Below are 18,619 nucleotides of genomic sequence, written 5' to 3' on the forward strand. Positions count from 1 at the left end.
TGAGTGAGAAAGTTGCAGCACTGTAAAGTGGCCGTGTAGACAAGCCCCACGAGAGCACATTTCCCGCTGGGGTTTTACTGAAGAGGAATACTAGACCATTACTGCTCTCTGCAATCAAGCACATTCTGTTTAGCAGAGGACACTGTTCTGAGGTCTAGTTTTCCTAAGGCTGAACATTTGGAAAGCAGCTGTTTACAAGACTAATGGAAAAACGGATCAGACAGAGCTCACTCTTCAGCACCAGGAAAGGGCAAGACGAGAGCAGAGACATGGAGACAGGATGGGGAGCCTCTTCCAGTGCCTCCTGAGCAGCGGTCAGTCAGCTGGCCTCTTCATTCCCTTCGCAAGTGCTTAAAGGGCTGACGGGAAGCGTCTGAAGGGCCTGTTTCACCTCACTAGGAATGGCATCCTGGTACGTTTCACAAAGGCTTTGACACCTGAGAGCTCTATGAACCTGCCAGCAATTACAGGGGTTAACACATTTCACCTATTCAGACAACAGTTCCCTCCCACCTTCACTGGCTAGCAGGCCCTTTGGGATCTGCACCTCACAACGTGGTATATCCTTTGTGGACCGTGCAGCGGTGTGGAGGTACTAAATGCTGCTCAGCGGAAGTGGCACCTAAAGTTATTGCAGAGCACACTAGTTCTCCATCATGCAGCACAGTGTGCTGCCATCGCTGGGTTGCCTGGAAGGGTTTTTGGAAAAGGATGACTGAAAACCTGGCTGGCTGCATCTTCCACCCACATTTCAGAGCTAATGGAGTAGCCAAATAGTTCATGAGAAATGTTTGGCACCTAAAATATCAAAATGCTTCTATAAAATGCTTTTTTACTGAGACAGAACTAAATCCACTCCCAACAAGACAGCTAAGTAGCAAACATAAAAGGCAGGACTTGAAGTGTCCTTAGATCTTTTCGTTTCTGAATAGGATTCCTCAAATCCACCGATGAGGCAGCAATACGATTTTATACCTGGCAGCACAGGGGCTGCCAAAGTGCAGCCCACATGTCCAGTTCAGGCCATGGTTGCCTTTATCTTGAATACAGATTTGACCTGTACAGAACCCAGATCCCAGCATGCAATGTTCCACTGTGGGAGGAGGTTGGGTCTGCTCAGCTCAGAACTGAGTACTGCGTGTGGAGATCCCTACCCTAGCCTGGCCATACAGCTATTAAAAATGAAGGCAGTTGTGAGCTGTGTTTTGGAGTGTGGGTTTACCCCAGTTTAAAGGAAAAGTGGAGCAATTAGTATTTGGGACTCCCTTGGAGGTTAACAAGTTTAACACACCTAGAGCATATCTTAAACACCTGTGTTTCCTGCTGCTCCCATTACTACCAGAACCATCATATTAAGGATAAACATATGGAGTTTCATCTTCCAAGGCCTTATAACGGTTTTTTTTTCTGTACTGGGCCCAGTCCTATTCAACATATTCATAAACGATATGGAAAAAGGAGTAAACAGTGAGGTGGCAAAATTTGCAGATGATACAAAACTACTCAAGATAGTTAAGTCCCAGGCAGACTGCGAAGAGCTACAAAAAGGTCTCACAAAACTGGGTGACTGGGCAACATAATGGCAGATGAAATTCAATGCTGATAAATGCAAAGTAATGCACAATGGAAAACAATCTCAACTCTACATATAAAATGATGGGGTCTAAATTAGCTGTTACCACTCAAGAAACATCTTGGAGTCATTGTGGATAGTTCTCTGAAAACATCCACTCAATGTGCAGCGGCATCAAAAAAGCAAACAGAATATTAAGAACCATTAGGAGAGGGATAGAGAACCAGACAGAAAAATATATTGCCTCTGTATAAATCCATGGCACGCCCACATCTTGAATACTGTGTGTGGATGTGGTCGCCCCATCTCAAAAAAGATGCATTGGAATTGAAAAGGTTCAGAAAAGGACAACAAAAATGATTAGTGGTATGGAACGGCTGCCATATGAGGAGCGGTTAATAAGACTGGGATTTTTCAGCTTGGAAAAGAGACAACTAAGGGGGGTTATGATAGAGGTCTATAAAATCATGACTGATGTTGAGAAGGTAAATAAGGACGTGTTATTTACTTGTCATAACTCAAGAACTAGGGGTCACCAAATGAAATTAGTAGGCAGCAGGTTTAAAGCAAACAAAAGGAAGTATTTTTTCCTCACAACGCACAGTCAAATTGTGGAACTCTTTTCCAGAGGATGTTGTGAAGGCCAAGACTATAACAGGGTTCAAAAAAAGAACTAGATAAGTTCATGGAGGATAGATCCATTAACGGCTATTAGCCAGGATGGACAGGGATGGTGCCCCAGCCTCTGTCTGCCAGAAGCTGGGAATGGGCGACAGGGGATGGATCACTGGATGATTCCCTGTTCTGTTCATTCCCTCTGGGGCGCCTGGCACTGGCCACTGTCGGCAGACAGGATACTGGGCTAGATGGACCTTTGGTCTGACCGAGCATGGCTGTTCTTATGTAACGGTCCAAGTGAAGATTGCAGTTCAGCCAATGACTGTGTTGCTCCTTCCTGTTCTACAGCAAAGGTTCAGTTGCTCTCTGACATCTCCCCCTGGGAGAGGAAAGTTTGCCATAACCTCCATTAGGCCAAACCTACATAGGCAGTACTTTAAAAGAAAAGGAGATAAATCTGGAGGTGAAGCTGGCTCCCTGTTTGCCAAGTCAAAGTGAATTTGGCTTCCATGTTACAGGCCAAATTCCCAGTTGTCTCCAGGGTATCCCAAGCCAGATGCTAAGAGAGCAATTAGAGAAATTGGCCCACTAAATATCTACCACACACTGATTGGCCGATTGGCACTGCAGCTTGGGACTCAATGAAATGTGATGCAGGAGTCAACTAGAAAACCCACTTGGCAGAGCATGAAAACTACAGTGCCAGAATCCCCTTTATACCCAGAGCATGCGGCTGCTTTGCTGGCTAAAGAGGAGACAGTAACCTCCTCAGTTCCACAGTGGTTCACTCACGGGCTGGCCTGGAATATCACTTAGGTACACTTACGCTGGTTACTTTCCTCTTGATATTCTCCAGGAGCTGCTCCTGGCCTCGGATGAAGTACGGATGTTGAAATTCAGTATCGTCCTTCTCTGGCTTCACCAAACCACCCTGCTCAATGTGGACAACCTTTCGAAAGCCATCTAAAAGTCAAAGGGGGATAATTAGAGAAAGGCAGAGCAATCTAAAGATTGAGAATGTGACTGGAAGCACAAATCTGTCATCATTTGCCAAAGACTGAGACACAGAGTGCTCCACTGGTTCAACAGTCTTTGGGATCATTAACCCTTTGAGGGGATGTCCTCTGCCCCCTCACCAATGTAAGAAACCCGACCCCTCCCCCAGCAGCAGACATTCCAACACTGCCGACTCTACCCTTCTGCTAGGCTGACAGCAAAGGTGGTGAGTCCTTCTCAGCCAGACCACTTCATTTTCCACATGCCAGCTACCTGCCAAGGGTGCAGCACAGCACATGGGGAGCACAGGGCAGCGGGAGTCTTTGGGGCTCGTCTCAGACAAGAGCCCCAGCCTTGCTACATGTCCCGGTGACAAACCCAGCACAGCACCTCTTAGAAACAGGAAGCCCTAGCGGCATTAAACATCTGGGGATTAGACAAGAACCTAACTTGCCTGTTCAGTACAAGGCATCAGAAGGAAAGATTCGTTAGCAATACGTTTTCTTTAAGAGTAATGCCAAAAAGGGAAACTTGAAACAAATACAGGCAATTCTCATGACACCAAATGGCTTGCAACGTATCCAGTTTGGGGGAGAAGATGGCCTCCGAGTACAATTAGCACTGATACACTCAGCACTACACAGGACACACAGACACCCGCCCTGTCATTTCATCCATGACTGAAACACCAACACCTTTGTGATGATTCCCTGTAGCTGTTTACCACCACCCAGCAATACCACAATCATCATTAGAGCAGGAAGTGAACACTACCATGTCTAATTGAAACTGTGAAGGGAATTTAAGGAGGCAGAATGTAATTACCAGAGTTGGAATTTGGCTGAGACATTGGGGTTAACACCTCAAGAGTGCCATGGAATCTGAAATGAAGCAAAGTGATCAGAATCTCGGTTTTACATCTCGCCAAAAAGACAGGGGTTTTGTGCTCTTGGCCCTACTAATGCTTCACTGGGGAGGTACTGATCTACACAGATGGATGAGCTCCCTTCGGACTTTATTTAGGAATTGTTTAGTATTCTTTGTGGCATCTGAGTACGTCACAGCACCACTATGAGGGAGGGAAGTATCCCCATTTGTGAGATGAAGAACCTAGGCTTGAGTATGGCCATATCTCCACTACACAGGCGGACATAAGTCTTCTTGCAACAACATATGTGCATGTGACTACACCCAAATTTGTCTCTGGCCAATGAAAGTGCCCTATTACAGCACTGAACTAAAACCACCTCCCCGAATGGCATAGAGCCAGGCTTGACATACTGAGATCAGCACTGTGTGAAAGTAGAAACTGAATGAGTCCTCTAGCAGCTGTCCCACAATGCCTCATTCCCTGGGACTGGGATTGCTCCGGTCACAATTTTAAAATGCCCCGGGGTCACAGAAACCTGAAGGTCACCCTCCCCCACGTATTTCAAAAACAAATTGGGAGTTTTAACACCTCTTCCTGATTACTCACCTGGTGATCACACCTAGCAACTCACCCGTAACTGTGTGCAACTGCCCAGCCGACCATGCCGGCTCCATGCAGTAGATGCATGTCTGCCTGCTGCAGACAGGAAATACTGATCTCCTGAGCCAGGAGGAAGAGGCTGTGCACGCACAGCTATGGACCAGCTGTAGAAACGTGGACATCTCTGAACATACTGTAGGGGGGATGCAGGCAAAAAGGTATGACAGGGATCAGCAGCAGTGCCATGTGAAAGGGAAGGAATTTTGCCAGGGATCTCAGGAGAACAGGGAGTGCAACAATTGATCTAGGGCGGCGGTTCCCAAACTGGGGTTTGTGAACCCCTGAGGGTTCACAAAATGTTACAGGGGGTTCTCAGGAAAAAATTCCCTAATGGCAGATAGAACTGTCCATAAGGACCCTGGGCAGCACGGGCCGGCAGCCCGGAGCCTTGGGGACATCCAGGAGCTAAGCAGATCAAAGCAAGCATATCTATCACGCTGAGGAGATTTAAACTTCAAGTCTCCTTTTACGAAATAGAAAGGGAGGTGGATATTTTTTTGCTGTTTTTAAAATTAAATAGGCTGCTACTGTTGTTTTTAAATTATTATGAAGAACAAGTTTAAGCTTTGTTGTACCGTGCATTGTTTACCTGGACTGCTCAAGACCTGAATGCTTGTGTAGGAGGAACTCTTTGAGTTGGCTTCTTAAATACCTTCCTGCTGTTTCCCATCTGATCCTCCTTGATGAAACATAGGAGTCAGAGGCGCCAGTATGGGGGGTGATGGTCACATGACACCCCCACATCAGCACGCCTCCCTGTGGGTCCCTGTCCTTTTTTTCCGGTGGCCTCCCTGAGCCCCCCACTTTTCTGGCAGTGCCCCCCCCCAGTCCCTGTGGTGCATGGGGGCTTTGCTCCCTCACCCCTTTTTTCTACTGGCACCTCTGATAGGAGCCTTGTCTTATAACAGGCTTAATCAAAAGTGATACAAGCTACAGAAGTGAGATCTTGGAAGAGTGTTGTCATTTTCATAACATAATAAAAATACTGTAATGATAAATAATTAATAGTGTGTAATAAGCATGTCATAAAAACAAGTTTTATATGTCCAAGATCAATGCTTTTATAATTTATGCTGAAGTAAGGGAGAAAATCCATGGAAATGTTCATTTTTAGGAGGGGGTTCACGAGACTTGATATTTTAGTGAAAGGGGTTCGCGGGTTGTTAAAGTTTGGGAACTACTGATCTAGGGCTTCGCCATAGACCTGCTGCTTGTACAAGAAGCTGCAAACCATACTTGGTGAAGGCCGCACCAGCACCCTACAGACCACCGTGGATCCCTCAGAGGAGCCTGGGACAAAGACCCTAGCTGTGAACAGAGAGGAGGAAGAAGGGGTTGGAAGATGTGGTGGGCGACTCTAGCCATGCCACGAACCAGGACCTGCTTGAGACTGCCCCAGTCTTGCCAGGCGAGTGAGCCTGATGAAGGGGAAGGGAACTCAGGTGTGTGCATGCATTTCTCCTTACAACGTTTACACGTCAAAAGGATGCCCTGCCTGTCCCCAAGTTAACCAGACAAAGGTATGGACTGTTCCTTGTGTTCCTCGGGTGAGAAGAGGTAGCAGTACAGCAAACACAGGGAGAGCTGGCGTCTTTCATCTCCCTGTTGGGTTAGGCAGTGGGGGAAGAGAGGGATGCAGCGCACTCTGTTTACGTACACAGGGATGTCCCTTGTACCCACCTAGAGAGCTCAATGACACATTCACGGAGATACTCTGTAATCAGTTTGGCTGGCACCATTGCAGTAAACAGGCCAGTGGCATATGGGCCCAGGTGGCTTCAGGACACTGGGAGCAGACATATTCTCTGTGCCTTTGTGACTCTCAGGCACACCACCCGCGGAAAAAAGAGTGCCCGCGCTCACTGCCATTGCCCTGTGCTCAGAGCCATGAAATAGGCACCAAAATCTTATAGATTCACGCAGCAGAAAATCCCCACTCCCCCCCGCACTGGGCCATGCCCATCACGGCCGGGGTTAGAGAGCTGTGCTGAGGTGTTCAATAAGCACGTCTGCAGGGTGCTCATGGCAATAAGGGAAAGGAGTTCTGAAACTCCCTCTTTTCCATTGTGATTGGAAAACCAACAGTACATCTCGGGTTTTATCAGCAGCTTCTGGAGTGGTGGCCTTCAGGGCTGCCCCCTCTGCAACTTGCAGATCCCTGACCCCAATGAGGAAGAACATACTCCCCAAGATCCCATAAAGCCAGTGCTACATCGGACCATGAACAGAGGGGGCATGGAGGGCAAACAGGACTAACAGCACAGAGAAAGGGGACAGGAAAAAGGCCCAGGAGCCCCCACAGCACAAGAGGGAAATGCACCAGGAAATAATGGGTCAAACAAATGCTGTAGACCTTGTTTGACCTACAGATCCAAAAATTCCAGATTCTCCACCTTTGCAGTCCTTGGAGAACTCCACAGCTGCTCCATCTCATGTCCCTAAACATATCCTGCAGCACAACAGGGCGTATCTGTACCCTCACTACTCCACACCAAGGGACAGCAAGGAAAGCTACAGATCAACATACACCAACCGTGGTTCTCGTGGGTTAGTGCACATGTAGCCACGGTGGACTACACCTGTGCGCTCAAAGGGACATATATTGACTTCCTTTCTCCTTCAGATTTTTCACCTCATTGTGTTAAAAATGTGTATAACATTGCCTGTGGGGGGTTTGCACATTGATTTTCCACAGTGTTTTTCAACACAATCAAGTTTCGCTTTGGAGAATCAAATTCTCTTTATTAGTTCACAACAAATCTTGCAGAATGCCCAGCAGTAGCCAAAGCAAACAGTACTTGTAAACACATACCAAGCACCACATAATGAATAGCTTCAGGAAAATACCAGCCATATTTATCAATGTGGAGCAAACACTACACAATTCTGAGCAGCACCCCGAGCTCCCCGGCTCCGAACGGTCCTGTGGCTGCCCGTTACACTGCTCTCTCAAAGCCTTCCTCAGCCGCACAGCTCCACCAGCAGCCAGTCGCTCCACTCCCGCCCTCCACCCTGAGAGCAGCTTTGCCCCCCTTGCCTCAGATAGTAGGTGGCTATAACCACTGGGATATTTTCCTCACTGAGATCCAATCTAGTGAGTAAACATCACCAGTGTCACTTCAATCTACCAAAAGTACATTCAACGGTCACGCTGCACTGCTGGGCCACCAGCTGAACCTTCCCTTGGTGCTGTCAAGGTAACTAGAGTATGACTTCATGAGCTAGGGCATCAAGGGGTAGGCTGGGTTGCCCAGAATTACTATTGGCATTTCCATATCACCAGTCGCAATCCGCCAGTTGGGAACGAATACCGCTGCTGCAGCTTTCTGAACAATCCTGTGTTCTTAAAGCTGCACCTGTCACACACCTTCCCTGACCAGCCCCCATTGATAACAGTGAAGCATCTTCAGTCATCCTCCAACACTTGCCGAACCATTGAAAAGTAGCCTTTTGGGCAATGTGGGCTTGTGCTCCACTGCAGTTTGGAAATCTCATTGCTGAGAATGCATCCACTATATCCTGCACACCAGAGAGTCACAATTCTGCAGAGCAGGAGACAATTAACAGCACCCACTGTGGATTTTCCAGCTTCAAAATAATCTCCCCTGATAGATAGCAATACAGCTGTGTCAACTTTCAGAGCGTGACCGCCACTTGCTTCTCAACGGTCAGTGCAACTCATTCTGGTGTCCACAAGCTGGAGGGCTGGGGCTTGCTCGGCACACAGATCCAGGAATGTGGTCTTCCACATGCGAAAGTTCTGCAACCACATTACGATGCAATCCCACCAATCAGTGCTTGTTTCTTGAGCCCAGAAGTGGAGCGCTGCTCCATGAATACCACCACCCTCGAATTGTTCTTTCCTTATGTCCATCAAACTGTCCTCGAAGAAACAGTTTTGTCCCAGTTACTCCAGTACATCCTGCAAGTCTGCAAACACAGGAGAATCGTGCATCCTGTGCTTGCCGCATTCATGAGACTAGCGCAGAGCTTTGTGGGCTCTATGCTTCTGTCTGAGATGGCAGACACTGAAAAGTGCTGCATGGATCATGGGGATTATTTTTTTTTAAAAGGCGTGAAAATGATGCGATATGGATGGCGTTATGAGATGGAGACTGTTGCATGCTGGGAACTTGACCCGTAGTTCCCAGAGACCTCAGGGCCAGTTACTTCTACCCCACAACACATTGTGAGAGTGTCCCAAGAGGCACTGCGCTGAACGGCAGCATGGGGCACACTGGGATACCTGCCTCACATCAACACCCGCACTCATGGTGCGCAGGCACAGCGTCGATGCAAGCAGGCATGCGCCTGAGTGCTATACAAACGTTGGTGGCTGTATGCTGACATAACGTCTGCAGACCACGGCTTCCGTGCAAACGTGGCCTAAGTAATTTGTCCAAGATTGCACGGGAAGTCTGTGGCAGAGCAGGGAACAGAACTCTGATCTCCCAGGCCAGTGCTTCAACCACAAGTCACCCTTCCTCTGAAAAGCAGAGCCTGATGCACCTTGCAAGGCTCCTGTCTGAGACACGTGGCCCTGAACTTGATATTACACATTCCAGATAGACATTACTCCATAACATTCCTCAGAGGTACGGGGAACCCAAGGCTCGGAGGATAAGTGACTTGCCAAAGACCACACAGTGAGTCAGTAGGGGAGGGAAGATTAAAATTCAACAATCCCTACGCAAATGCTGCAAGAGTAAATACAGCACATGCAGTCTCCGATTTAAGTGCCAGACTGACTTTTTAAAATAGCCGAACACTCATATCCCGGTTACATTTAGATCCTTACGTTTCAGATACGTACTCTGTTTCTGCTGGAGGCACAGTTGTTACAGAGACCCATGAGTACAGGAGGCCCATAACTGACACGCAGCGCTGCAGCAATACCGTCCTGAAGAGGCAGTCTGGTAACTGAGTATTAGCTTGGGGTTGTGGGGAAGATTACTGGTATCGTTGTAGCTCCTAGGTACCCCACTCATGGACCAGGCCCCCATTGTGCTAGGTGCTGGACAAACAGAACAAAAAAAATCTCTGCCCCAGAGAGCTCAACAGCTGGACACTGACCAAACAACAGGGAACTAATAGGACAATACTGGTTAGCATGGCAGGCAGTGGCCTCAGCACATCAGCAGCGGGCCTGTCGTCAAGTGTTTTGGAGGCATGACAGCAAAGCAGTTTGGAGGAGGAATAGGAGGCAGTTTTAAGACTGTTTACAGGAAGCTCCTCCCATGCCTGTGGGGAAGCCTGGGAAAAAGCAGAGAAGTGTTTGACAATTTAACAAGCAGGCAATGGAGGCTGGCATCATGGGCTGATTGGAAGACATGATCAACCTTTCAATACTGAGTGAGAAGTGATAGGTTGGGTGGGGATAGGCCATGAAGGGCCTTGAAAGTGAAGACAAGTGTGTTTAATATGACAGAAGAGGCAGCCAGTGGAGGGATGATCTCTGCAGCAGCATTCTGAATGGATATGAGGGGGGCAAGACTGCATTTGGTCAGGCCAGAGAAAAGATGCTGCAGGAGCTGGGATGAGAGGGTCTCAGCTGTGTGGATGGAAAGGAGAGGTGGGATGTTAGAGATGTTATTCACAAAGAACGTGCAAGACTTCGATATAGCTTGGATGTGAGGTCCTAGAGCAGAGGTCCCAAAACTGAGGGGTGCACCCCCCTAAGGGAGCATGGAGGAACTTCCGGGGAGGGGCACAGTGGGGCCCAGGACAGTCCCCACAGGGGGCAGGGGAGGGAATGCCACCCAACCTCTTCACCAGCTCTGCTTCATCCCTGCCCCAGCTCCGTTCTGGGGCTGAGGCTGGGAGCAGAACCACACCTGGCCACGGACTTTGTTGCCGGCCCCTTGCCTTGGTCCCCAGCTGTGACCCTGCTCACAATCCCAGCCTCCTTATCCCATCCCCCGGAGGTACGGCCCTACTGGGGCACGGACAAGGTAAGAGGGACCGCTGTTCTAGAGAGAGGTCTAAGTCCAAGATGACACTCAGTACAGGCCTGAGTGGTGGGATGGTGGTGTGTCCAGTGATGGCGGAGGGAGGTAATGGGGAGGCGCGTGGAGGGGACGGGGGGGGAGGAGGGGAGTTTAAAAGCGGTTTTAGCCAGGTTGCTAATATTCGGATTGCTAATTTTCACCTGGACAGAAGTATGCTGCTGGCAGGCCAGGTGCCGGCTCCAGCCCAGGCTGCAGGCATTAGCTAAGAACTGACAGCCTCCTAGCTGGACACCAGACCAGGTCACCTGGATGTTAGTTTTGCTCAAAATTGGTATTAGTCTTATAAGAATGTATTTAGTACAGGGGTGGGCACACTTTTTGGCCCGAGGGCCACATTGGGGAATAGAAGTTGTATGGCGGGCCCTGAAGGCTCACAAAATTGGGGTTGGGGTGCAGGATCTGGTGATGAGAGGTTTGGGATGCAGGAGGGTGCTCCGGGCTGGGATCAAGGGGTTTGGAGAGTGGAAGGGGGATCAGGGCTGAGGCAGGGGGTTGGGGTGTGGGGAGAGGCTCAGGGGTGCAGGCTCCAAGTGGCGCTTACCTCAAGCAGCCCCTGGAAGCAGCAGCATGTACCTTCTCTGGCTCCTACGCAGAAGTGCGGCCAGGCAGCTCTGCATGCTGCCCCATCCGCAGACGCCACCTCTGCAGCTCCCATTGGAGCGCGCAGAAGCCAGAGTGGGGCCATGCCACGGCTTCCGGGAGCCGCATTTTGCGGCCCCTGATCCAGCGTCCTGGCTGGAGCGCCGGAGCAGGGCCGAGCCGCATTTTGCTGCCCCCAACCCAGCGGCTCGGCCCACGGGCTGTAGTTTGCCCACCCTGATTTAGTGTTTAGACTATGAAATGCTTGTAAGTTGCTGCGTGTATTAATCTCATTTATAATGTCTAGATCCCATGTTATAAGGAAATATTGAAGTGTTTGGTCTGAAACTGTAAAGCCAGCACCTGCCCCAGTCTGGAGAGAAACATTATCCAGTGAGAAATACTAGTTTGCCATAGGTGGTGTTATCTCCTGCCCAACAAAAGAGGGCCCATGGACACCAGACAAACCATTGTGGACTTTGTTGATTGCTTCTCCCCTTCTCCCTCCCGTCACCCATGAAGAGGAGACCTGCATGTGAACTTGGCCCATCATCATGACAAGAAGAAACCACATCTTTTTGGCTGTTTGAACTCTGAAGGTCCAGAGACTCAAAACTGAAGCCAGAGATCCCCAGGGGCTGCCCTGAAAGACACTTTGAATAGACAGATCACAACAACTCTGACACTCTTAGGATTTAGACAGACTCACCAATGAGTTACTATGGTTGCTTGTTTTAACATGTAAATAATTCATTCCTTTTTCCTTTAGACAGTTTATTACAGGACTGGCTACAGGCACTGTCTTTGGTGTAGGATCTAGAGTACCAGTTGCTCTGGGGTAAGTGACTGGTCTCTTGGGACTGGAAGCAATGGGAACGTGGTGTGATTTTTGGTGTAAGTGACCATTTTTCACTAAGTCCAGCTTGTCTGGGTGGCAAGATAGACAGGAGAATCTAGGGAACTGTTTGTGACTCCATGGTAAGACTGTTCTAGTGGTCCAGGGGTTCACATTTGTTACTGGTTTGGTGAAATCTAATTATAAAATACACCACCAGTTTGGGGTGTTTGCCCTGTTTTTGACAGACTTTCCTGAGGTAGGCCCTCATGGTCGTGACAGTATGACAAGAAGGAGAGAAGTCGATCTTCAAATCAGCAGACAGCTAGTAGTTTAATTGATGTTTGCAGATGAGGCTACCCGGAGATAAGGTGTAGAGGGAGAAGAGAAGGGGTCCAAGGACGGAGTTCTGTGGAAACTCCACAGACAACAACTGGAGGGAGGATAGGAAGGATCCTCCAAAGGACATGTTGAAGAAGACATTGAGGAGGAAGGAGGAGTCCCAGGAGAGAACAGAGTCATGGAAGCCAAGGGAGTACAAGATTTCAAGAAGCAGTGCATGGTCAACAATGTCAAAGGTGGCCCATAGGCTGAGGAGGAGGAGGATGGGATACAGATTCTGAGCTTTGGCTAGGAAGAGAACATTGAAGACTTTGGCGAGAGTGCTTTCAGTGGAGTGCAACAGACAGAAGCTGGACTGAAGAGGATCTAGGAAAGAACTCCAGGCAGCAAATGTAAACAGCATATTCAGTGAAGGTTAATGAGGAGAGATTTAAACACCTGGAAGATCTTGACATTTCAGCAGAAAGCTACAAATATGAGATGGTCTTTTGTACTGAACTCAGAAATGGATTTTGCTTCAATCCCTCCCCACCCCTGCAGAACAGGAGGATTAAAATAACCATAAATAAGCATACCAACTTGGACTATATTGTTTGTTTAAAATGTTGAGCCCTCAAGTAGGAACTTCCTGGCTTTGAGAGGTTTGTTACAACTGATGTGCTATAAGGATACCTTTTGATATGGATGTTATATGACCTGCTGGTAAAAAAGTGACATTGCAATTCTACTACTCAGTGGGAGAAGGAAAGAAGTGACATGCTGAGACGTGCTTTCTGAGCAGCTTAGGTAACAGTGATGTACTCAAAACTTCAAACACACTCTGAACATCTAAAACCACTCTCAAGAGCATACAAGTCCACTGCAAAAAATTTTTTTGGAATATGCCAATTTTGTAAACCACTAGGATAAATCAAGAGTGGTGGCTCTGAAGTGTTATTTAAGTTAGACAACAGCTGTGGTTGAAAAGAGCTTCCTGCACTGCAGCAGCAAGTAAATGATTTAGAGAAATTGTACATTACTGTAGTGACATTAGCCAGTTTCTCTGTTATTCAAGTGATCCTTAGAAACCAAAGACCTTGGTCATGAACCACGGAGACATCATGGCCCATAGTTATTCAAAGGACTAGTGTTGAAAGGTAATGAAACTGTCATCATTTCTAACAACACTGGCATACTTTCTAAAGCCCACATCTGGAGCATTAAAGCTAATCCTTGATATAGCCTCCAGGTGAGGGGTATATGAAAGGCATCCTTTATGTTGCAGCCTCGCTCAAAAATTTAAAGCCAAAAGGTAAATATAGGTATGCGTTTGCTGAGAGGAAGCTGAGCAATGTCTCTAGGCTAATCCCAGCGTATTCCTGCTTTGCTGGCCTAGAAGGGAAGAGGAGTCAAAGTCACCAACAGCAGCCGTTCTCAAGCAGGGGTCCAGGGCCCCGAGCAGGTTTCAGGGGGTCCGCCAAGCAGGACCAATGTTAGACTTGCTGGGGCCCAGGGCAGAAAGCCGAAGTGCCGTTGTGCAGGGCTGAAGCCCAGGGCCCTGAGCCCCGCCACCTTGGCTGAAACCAAAGCAACTTAGCTTTGCAGGGCCCCCAGCCAACTGCCCTGCTTGATACTCTAATGGGGGCCTGGCTTTTAGATGCAGAAAAACAGTTGTTGGGGCACTGGTGGGCTGTGGAGTTTTTATAGCATTTTGTGGGGAGTGGCAGAAAGAAAAAGGTTGAGAACTTCTGACCTAGATATCTTTAAAAAGTGCTACAGTGTTCTCTCTCTCACACACACACACACACACACACACACGACAGTTCTGCACTTCCCTGCATGTTCTCAGAGTAAAAGGAGCACTAAGCAACACAAGTTTAGGCCCCAGAAGAGACAGCACAGTGCATTTGCAGAGAGCATTGAACTAGCATTAACTTGGGAATAGACAGATTTCTTGAGAACAGAGTACATGGTTTTCAGGTTTTGAACAGATTGTACTCCCCCACTCCTCCATCCCAGAATGCTAGCTCCTACTCGGGAGTATTTCCATGAAAACTCCATGTCCCAGGAAACCAGCTAGCACCGAAAACAGGAGGCTTCCCCGTATTTCCCTTAGAACGTTTATTTTATGGCTTATCGTAGATTACTTGCAACACTAACTGCATTTACTGTCCTAATGCCAGATAGAGAATCTAAACTAGTCATGTTACCATGACCCAATGAACTAATCAGATTAGCCACTAACCAGGATAACTTCAAATTTACCAAATTGCACTGCGGGCCAATATAATCATATTTTTATACTGAAACGTTACTTGGGAGAAATACAAGATTATGGAATTGAAAAATTCTACTAAATAAGCATTGAACAATTCAAGAAAGATACTACTGCAACAGCCACATTACTATACTATGAAAACCAAACAAGCAGATTCCAATAAACTCACTGCACACCCTCTGCTAATCAACAATTTTAATCCACAGAATCAAACTCAATTTTTCTTCCAGCAAACTGGACAAGTTGGTCTGGGACACTCTGAAATCACCTTTCAGTCTGGATTTGTCCAAATTCTTTAACTTCGCGCCTAGATAAAAGTTAAAAACTGAACAGCCACCTACCACAATTCCAACTCCCTCCCCCAGATAAATCAATTCCTGTTGCAACAGAGAGGAGAAAGAACATGATCATTATTAAAAATACAGTCTTGAACTAAGAATGCTTTGGCTGATCCTTCAGTTCCTTACATGCCAATGGGAGCAAGAGCTGTAGTTTTGACAATTAACTAGAACACATTTTTCCCCGTCTAAAGCAAGAAGTTATTGTTTGCCTCTGTTCTCAGCTCTGTTGTGAGGGGGGGATTCCGGCAAGAGACTGTTCTCAGGAAGAGCACTGTGTATTTAAAGCCTTGTCAAGGTTTATCTCCCTGGGACCTATTCACCACCTGACTTTCCATCATCATCATATCAAGGGACAGCACCCAAAAATGTAGACAAATTTACAAGAAAGGACATTCAAACGCTAGCTTATTTTTGGAACAGAGAGTTGTGAGTATAGTCCCAGTGCATTAGAAAGCTACTTGTATTGTACAGATGTTTCACAGTAAGAATGGTCTCCCAGGCAGTGCATCTCAGGAAGATTATTATACATCTCAATAAAAGCAGGAATGTCTAATCTTCACCTTAAGGACAAAAACGTAGTGACTAACCTGACACGACATGAGCTCACTACACAGAAGGGGTGTGAATTTCAGGCCTAGGGACTTTTTACCTTGGAACTCTGGAAATGGTGTAAAAAAAAAAAAAAAACCCAAAAAAAACCCCAACCCACGACTCTGGCTAAGAACCATCCGGTGCATGCTGGGAACTTTGTTTTGAGAACTGGACTCGTTATCTTCCGAGACTGTTCAAGGTTGCTCTGCTTATGGGGTAATACTGTTTGGGTTAAGACTACTGGAAAACTCTGGGAAGAGTTGCTATAACAGATTAGGTAGCTTTCATGACTATGCAAGTATGAAAGCCAGAAAAAATTCTGCTGGCAGTGGGGATGGGAAGCTCTTAGCTCACTACAGTTGGTCTTTCAAAGTATCCTTTTTCTTTGCTTTTTTTCTATTCCACTTTAAGGCCTCAACACTCTACACACAATGTTTGTACTATTTATGGATTCAACTTATAGGTGCAATTTTTTTACCGAAATAGATAAATGGTGAGACCTCTAGTATGGGCAAAGTATTATCAGTAAAACGCATACCCCTCCTTCCCTACAGGGGAAAGGCACCTTTATACTGATAACATTGCATTCACACGAGGGGAGCTGTACGGCTTTAACTATACTGGTACCCTTTGTAGTACAGTTTGTTTACACAGACCAGGCTTGAGTTACCCGTAGGGAGTGACAGCTACTGAAGCTTAGAACATGCTATTTCTTGACTTTTAACAACATACCCATGTCACGGATCCACAGGATTGGTGCTATGCCCCTAGCTTCGGAACAGACTCTCGGAGGAACCCCTTCAGGGTGCCAGACCTGCTAAGGGTCTCACTCTTCCTCCAGGTAAGCCACGTGGCTCCAGTGCCTTCTTAGACTGGACCTCTGGGTCTTCAGCACTCCTGCTTCACACAGTGAGCTCCATTCAGCAAGCCCACTGAGACTGATTCCTGATGGAGACTTGTCCAGTCTGCCGGGATTACTGCACCTCGCCCAGCACTGGCAGGGACACTCGCACAGTATCATCAAAACAGTGAGTTTATTAGTTACCTGGAACCCAGCACAGTAAGTCCTCAGGGTTACAGAACTGAAGGTTACAAGAACAGTCCATTCTGATCAGCCCAGAGCCCAGCCAAGCCGTGGTTCAAGCTCTGTCTCTCCATCTGACCTTCTTGGTCAGACACCAGGTGAGAGCCCCAACTCCTTCCAGCAGCCAACACGTAAACCCCCAGTCTTCTGTACTCCAGCTGGGGAACGGTGCCCATCTTCCCTGTGGAGAGGGGGGGAAATCTGCATCCCTCGGGGGTGTTGGCTGCAAAGCGTCAATGTCTGGGCAATTGGATTTGCCGTTGTCTTCTAAAATGCTCCACTGATATGGGGTTTAGTGCCCAGACAACTATGCGACACCCAGACTTGTGTGTCTTGGCTTGCTCAGAGCAACTGGCCCTTTTCCACCCACTGGGCTAATGCACCATATAGGGGAAACTAAGGCACAAACAGGACTCAAATATTACAAAATATTCCCACTGTTACAAGCCATGCTAGTCCTGGATTCTGTCCCAGCTGTTTCCTGTCATTGTGAAAAAGGAGGGAACTGACAACTGAGTGAATGCCTAACCCATGTGATTTAAAATGGATATAACATTTTCCTTTCTTCTTGATTCTAGGACTAGGATCACTTCCCCTTGGTTCCGGCAGCATAAGCAGAAGAGACAGCACTTGCCTTAATACACACCGATGCTTAGGTCAATCCTATTCCGAAATGATCCCATATTTGTGGCCACCCCACAAAAAGCGAGTTGCATCCTCCTCCCGCATTGGAGTCAGCTGCGGCAATGGGACCAGCAAGGGAACAGTGCTGGAGAGGTCAATGGGCTGTTATGTGAAGTCGAGCCAGATGGATGAGCTCTCCTCCTCTTGGAAAAAGGGCCTCACAACCTCCACTCCCCTGCCTGCCAGCAGGGGGTAGGAGCTTGGCTCTGCTTCCTGAGGAGGGGACCGTCCGCTCCACTTTCAACAGCAGAACAGGGAGGAGAGTAGAGGGGAGTCCAACTCTCCGATATAACCAACTCGCTGAGCTCTTCATCCCCATGGCAGGCTTGGATTTCTTTGGCGATGCTTCTCATTGGGACGGGCCAGGGAGCTCTTACCTCCCTTTCTCAGGGCACTGCTGTTTCCAGCAGCAACAGTTACCACAGGCAGGCAGATGCTGCCTCCCGTTGCCCTTCCCTCCTTAGATCATCATAAGCAGGGGAGGGGACAGAGCCATAGAAAAGAGCAAGTACGAGATGTGGAGAGACTCCAGAACTAGCTGAAGTTATTTTAAACAGGTCAGGTTTGGTCGGGGTCTTAAAGTGACCTACACGGCAGCTGCCCCCTAAGGAAATTGACGAGCAATCAGTGAGCCTGTCAAACGCGTTGAGCTCAGGCTAACTGAAAGGAAGTGAGGTTCTGGGAGAATTCCAGATGGGACCCCTCTTGGCTACAGGGTGTACGTGCCCAAGGCAAGGACGGGCGTCAGCACCGAAAGGCTAGTGAAAGGTGCAGGGCTCTCGTTCGAAGAGCCAAGGGAACTGTATGAGTGCACTCAGCTCCCCTTCCCTCCCACCAAATCTGATAATGAGAAGCTTCAAAGCTAACAGGCTTCCAACCCAACCAAACCAGAATGTTCCCATACTGCCCTTCCAGTTAAAGAAAGAGGTAGGCAGAGGAGGCGAACACTGCAGCAAGGCATAGGCCTCATGCTTAAGAGGTACTTACACATGTTGAGCTGACGTACGAAGCTGGCCATGTTGTTATGTTTGAAGTACTTTGGAAGCACCTCCTTGGCAAACTGGCCTTGGTCAAAAACATGGAAGCTGTTTCCACTCTGTCAAAACACAAAATGAAAGTGACTCGTTAGGAACTGCACAGCATCACTGACTAGAGCTTCCCTCAAGTTACTCTTTTTCAA

The 18,619-nt window shown here is 47.9% G+C and overlaps 1 protein-coding gene across 1 annotated transcript in view; it reads right to left on the reverse strand.

Annotated features, from left to right (window-relative positions):
* The window catches only part of HSF1 (heat shock transcription factor 1), a 99,025-nt gene that overhangs the window by 63,317 nt on the left and 17,089 nt on the right, over positions 1-18,619 (reverse strand). The window contains 2 exon segments of the mRNA XM_034763780.1: positions 3,018-3,154; positions 18,427-18,535. Coding sequence (XP_034619671.1) covers positions 3,018-3,154; positions 18,427-18,535 — 246 coding nt within the window.

This window comes from Trachemys scripta, chromosome 2 (genome assembly GCF_013100865.1).
Source record: "Trachemys scripta elegans isolate TJP31775 chromosome 2, CAS_Tse_1.0, whole genome shotgun sequence".
Classification (NCBI taxonomy): domain Eukaryota; kingdom Metazoa; phylum Chordata; order Testudines; family Emydidae; genus Trachemys; species Trachemys scripta.